General features: G+C 36.0%; 1 protein-coding gene across 1 annotated transcript in view; it reads right to left on the reverse strand.

Moving 5' to 3' along the window:
- LOC135711211 (ionotropic receptor 25a-like) overlaps positions 1-5522 on the reverse strand; it is a gene marked incomplete at both ends in the record, with an annotated part of 44053 nt that extends 38531 nt beyond the window's left edge. The window contains 2 exons of the mRNA XM_065233993.1: positions 3951-4215; positions 5317-5522. Coding sequence (XP_065090065.1) covers positions 3951-4215; positions 5317-5522 — 471 coding nt within the window. The remainder of the gene's footprint in view (positions 1-3950; positions 4216-5316) is intronic.
- Between the last annotated feature and the right edge of the window lie 478 nt (positions 5523-6000).

The raw sequence follows: 6000 nt of genomic DNA on the forward strand, positions 1-6000 counted from the left end.
GAACTCGAAAAAAAAAATTAAATAAAATCATTGCATCGTCTGCATGGCCAACCTATATCATTCTCTGCGGTATTCGCTGCGGAAGATAATAGGAAATGAATCTAACATTGAATGTAATAAATGTTTGGTTTGCTTATCAATAATTTGCCTCGTATTTATGTTGTTTTTTCCGTTGATTTGTTTTCCGTCGATCTTGTTTTTCGTGCTGAGCACAAATAGGGTAACCAACTGATTTTGGACCCCTAGAGGAAGTGAGATCACGTTTATGTCAAAATAATATTATTTGTTTATTATTATTATGCAATTTACATGCGGATGTGTTCGAAAGCTACTCATCTTGGATGTAAAATGTCACTAGATGTTTTATTTATTGATATATACTCGAAAAATAATTCTTTTCACATCATGATATTCACATATTTTGGACCCTTCCACTTGATTTTGGACAGTGTCCATAATATATTTTGGACACACTGAACGGGAACGAATATATTTTGGACATGCTGAAGTTCTTTCAACCTATGAGCCTAAAATTAATTACGACGGTCACTTCTTCCTATCTCGCATTTGTTAGGTCCGTCTAGGTGGGAAAATTTTCAAAGAAGGTACCGTAAAACGGGGTGAAATTGATCAGCGGAGTGAATTTGATCGCTGAGTATACCCAATATTGTACTTATGCATAATATTTTTACAATGTATACAAAGATACATTCGTACGCTTAGTAACGAAAAACATGTTACACAGGAAAAAATATCACGAGAAATTTCAGCGATCAATTTTGCCCCGCTGATCAATTACACCCCGTTTTACGGTATGCATAAAAGTTAACCCCCCGTTACTCGCGCTGTTGTACTTTGTACAACACATATGAGTTTTCCATTGCCATTTTGTTGCTGCCAATCGATCTGAAACCAACTTGTATTCCTCAAAAAACTTGTTTTGAACTAAAAAAGCTAAACTTTGATTACAATTAACCCCCAAAATGCGGATAATAGAGAAAATGTAAATGGAAACCGCGTAAACGGTGTCCATACTACGTGGGATTGACTTAATTGGTTACAACATGGAATATCTCGAGATCCTGACCAGATAGAAAGTTACTGTCTTGGGCAAAGTTGTTCAGGAGGTCAAAGCCTATTTCTTAGTGTACAATAGTTCAGAATTATCTCACTTCGTGGTGCTAGTATACATGTGAAATTCTCGTGTATAAAATATCTCTAGATCCTGACCAGATAGAAAGTAAATGCCTTCAGCAAAGTTGTTCAGGAAGTCAAGCTCTTTTCGTTGGTGGAGTAGTTCAGAAATTTCACACTACGAGGCGCTAGTATATACGTGTAATTCTCGCATATACAATAGCTCGAGTTCTTGACCAGCTAGAAAGTTACTGTATTGGGCAAACTTGTTCAGGGGGTCAAGACTTTTCGACTGGTAGACAGTAGTTCAGAACTTTCTCACCACGTGGCGTTTGTATACATATACACTTCTCGCATATGATATATCTCGAGATCCTGACCAAATAGAAAGTTACTGTCTTTGAAACAGTTGTTCAGGAGGTGCTTGGTGTAGAATAGTTCAGAATTTTCTCACTATGTAGTTCTAGTATACACGTTAAAATCTCTCATATAAAATATCTAGAGAGCATGACAAGATAGAATGTTACTGTCTTGGGCAAAGTTGTTCAGGGGATCAAGGCCTTTTGGCTAGTGGACGGTAGTTTAGAATATTTCACTTCATGGTACTAGTATATACGTGCAATTCTCGCATATGATACATATATCTCAAGACCTGCTAAAAATGTACTGTAATCGGCAAAGTTGTCCAGGAGATCAAACCCTATCGTTGGTGGAAAGTACATAATTTTCTCACTAGGTGACGTTGAAAGACACGTGAAATCCTTGCATATAAAATATCTCTGAATGACCCGCATACTAGTGCCACGTAAAGGGAAAATTCTGAATTACTGTACACCAACGAAAAGATCCTAACATCCTGAACAACTTTGCCGAAGACAGTAACTTTCTGTCTGGTCAGGATCTAGAGATATTTTATATGCGAGAATTCCTCATGTATACTAGCGTTGCAAAGTGAGAAAACTCTGAACTTAAGTCCACCAGCAAAAAGGCCTTGACTTCCTGAACAACTTTGCCGAAGACAGTAACTTTTTATATGATCAGGATTTCGAGATATTTTATATGAGAATTTCACGTATATACTAGCACCATATAGTGAAAAAAATTCTGAACTATAGGCTTTGAACTCCTGAACAACTTTTTCGAAGACAGTAACTTTCTATCTGGTCAGGATTTCGAGATATATCACATGCGAGAACTTCACATGTATACTAGCGCTATGTAGTGAGTAAATTTTGAACTACTGTCCACCAGAAAAAAGGTTATGATCTCTAGAACTACTTTGGCAAAGACAGTAACTTTCTATCTGGTCAGGATCTCGAGATATTCCATGTTGTAACCAATTAAGTCAGAACCCTCGTAGTATGGACACCATTTACGCGGTTTCCATTTACATTTTCGCTATTATCCGCATATTTTGGGGGTTAACTGTAATAAATATTTAGCTTGTTTAGTTAAAAGCAAGTTTTTTGAGGAATACTCGTTGATTTCAGATCGATTGGTAGCTCGGCTGCAAAATGGATATGGAAAACTCACACTGTTGTACAAAGTACAACGCGTGAGTACTCGTGTTACAAAAGTTGGCGCGAGTAACGGAGGAAATATAATATAACATAAGGAAACAACTGATAATACCATAAAAAAAATCATTCAGAAGTAAATCTTAATACGGAGACCTGACTCTATGCTAGCAGTCCATATTATTTTTTGTATGGGCTGTTCATAAACTACGTAGACGGTTGTTGAGAGATTTCAACCCCCCCCCCTTCCGTAGAAGACAGTCTCAAACACAAAATTTAAAAAATTGTATGGACCGTAGACATCTGCCAAGCGCTCCCACCCCCCTAAAGCGTCTACGTAGTTTATGAACAGTCCCTTAGTTAAATGCGTTTGGGAGATAGGAAAACTTTTGTGGAAAACTAGGAACTAGGAAAACTAGGAAAACTCAGAGTGGACCACTCTACGTGTTTTGCCGTTTTTCCCATTTTGAATCGCCTGATAAACAAGAAATATATTTAAAAACAATGAATTCATATAATTTTGATTGATTTACTTACCAATTTAATCATAAATCTGAGATAATAGCACGATCGACCAACCGGAATTTTTTTTGTCGCTCTTTTGATGATTTTCATTTGATAAGTGTCCAAAATAAGTTGGTAACATTTTTTTACGATCTTTTTTGGATACTTTTTATTTAATACTTTTTAAGTAAAATCTTAAGGTGAAATCTTTATAAACACGTGAAATACATCTTCCAAAGTCAGATAAACTGATTTGATAAAAAAATCATTGAATTGTATATTTTAGACCAAATTTAAAACAAGTACACTAACGCCGATTCCTCTTGACAAACGTCGAAACATGAAACTTTTTCGATGACATTATCTAAAACTGCATAAATTGAGCAATTGTAAGCAATTTTAGGTGAAATAATGATCTTGAGACATAGCAAGTAATTGAAAGAATGTAATTACAACATCAACCCAGATGAATTTGAAGAAACTAGACAGTAAGCGAGGAAAATATATGAAAAGGGTCCAAAATATGTAGGGGTCCAATTCAAGTTGGTTACCCTACTACCGACGCCACATCTGGACTCTACCTATCGACCCATCAAACTCATGAACCGGGGACCAACGGCTTTACTTCTGTGATCAGACATGTTATGCCTCATAACATCCCGGCGGCGCCGACTGGGATTGAACCCAGGCTTGCTGGGGTGAGAGGTAACCACGCTTACCACTACACCACCAGTGACTTATTTATGTTGTTGAAACAATCTTGTGTATAATATTAAAAATATTTTGGCAACTTACCTAATACTTTCTTTATTGACGAAAAGGACCCTAATATGAAAAAGTTATTAATGTCCAGATTTCTAAGCTTTTCGATTTGATCTGCTCTATCTCGATCATTGCCGATCGCTGTAATCACATGCCTTGTTGGGATATTTTGCAGAAGGGCCTTGTATTTGTGATCCATTACGAATGACTCGTCATAAAGAATTGCTGCGTTTGTGATATTCATGTATATGATTATGGATCTGATTACCTCTGGTATTATATCCGTTGGTGGCATAACCTAGGATGAAAATGATTATCTTAAAAAACAGTAGGATCATGATATTACTTCTTCAAAATTTTTTGCTGTCTGTAAAGGGGACGCAGAATATTTTCCAAATAAATTGAAGGCAGTTTTTTGATAAAAAAAAAAGAAATTCTGTTTAAAAAAACTCAAACACAGTATTCCACTAAATAATATAGGGAATAAATTTTGATGAATGAAATTTCAGTGTTGAGCTGATGAAAATAACTGCTTTTGCTTTTATGAAAAATGTTTCACTTCACCTTACACCTTAAACCATCAGATTTTTACAGTATTTTAAAATCAGAGTCGATGGACGCATGTATACATTAACGCATTTATAAATTAGATAAATTCTAGCAGGATGTATTCACGGATTTTTTGATAGTTTTTATACTGTAACTGAAAGAAATTTAAATTTCCTATCTGAATTTATCATTAGTTTATGATTTGAGTTTCGAGTAGTTCAAAAAGATATGTTGCCTGACGTTATAACGTTTTTCAATTTTCAACAATACTACTCAACAACAATTCACCAAAAAGTGTTGAGCTACTCAAATCAGACACTCTTAATAAATTATTATTGAAAATTAAGCGCATTTTTCAAATCCGCAATAATATTAAGAGGTTACATTTATTTATTTTTCTTCAGTCGCAGTAAAAAAACCATGGTTGCAAATGCTAATTTCACGTGTGTTTCGGAATTATGAAATCCAATGAGTGAGTGAAAATTAACAAAATCGCTGATTGAGTCTATGGTTTATGTGTCAAACCAATACTTTGCAACCTCTTCTTGTATCATACAAAAAAATATATATAAAACATATGATCATAACATTTAATGATATCATGATTTTAAAACACATTTTTTTATCTGAAATGTATATTTGCAACCTCGACAAACACTGTAAATAAACAAAAAAAAAACTGTTTTAACGTCACGTAGAAGTTGGCGGAAGGGGAAATCAATAACTTCAAACATATATAGTCTTAAGGTGGGTTTTAGATTCATTTTCTTAAAGAAAACTCCGTGCTTATAATAGAGTGTCCCTTGCATAAGCCGTTCGTAACGCTTCCAAATATGAAAAATCACCAGACCTGTAGTAAGTAGTTGCTTTTCACTGTTGTGAGAGATCGCCATTGTCTCAAATCACCTTCCTGGCCGAATGATGCTGTAACCGTAGGTATGCCTAGGGCTGCACTTATAGATTTCACCGTCTCGGAGGAGACGCCTGTTAGCGTTGTGTCAAATATGACATGAGGAGGTCTGTTAGTGTTAAGCGCCTCGGTATATTTAGAGCACACTAGAAATATAAATATATAAAAAACAGCATTACAGAACATATCACAGTATTACCATAGAGGTAACTATAAGACCAGTAGGTCCCGAAGAGACGTGCTCAACTTTTTGGCTCAGCTCTGGTACTATCTTCGGTCCCAAGCTAATCGATGCACCCCTCGAAACATAGGAAAATCCACGAACCCCTCATTTTATCTGTCAAACTTTCATGGCAAATCAAAACAAACATTGTGTAGTACTAGAATTTCGACTAGATTGGGGTACGTTAATCGATTTGCTTGGGACCAATAGGCTAGTCAAGTAGTGAGCCAATTTTTTTTTTTTTTTCTTTGGTTTGTTTTTTCCGTCGATCTTGTTTTCCGTGCTGAGCACCAATGCTACCTATCGACCCATCAACTCATGAACCGGGGACCAACGGCTTTACTTCCCATCCGAAGCAAGGCGTGATCAGAGATGTTATGCCTCAGAACATCCCGGCGGTG

Source organism: Ochlerotatus camptorhynchus, unplaced genomic scaffold (genome assembly GCF_037179485.1).
Source record: "Ochlerotatus camptorhynchus isolate MF236.1 unplaced genomic scaffold, CSIRO-AGI_Acam_v1.1 ptg000426l, whole genome shotgun sequence".
Lineage (NCBI taxonomy): Eukaryota > Metazoa > Arthropoda > Insecta > Diptera > Culicidae > Ochlerotatus > Ochlerotatus camptorhynchus.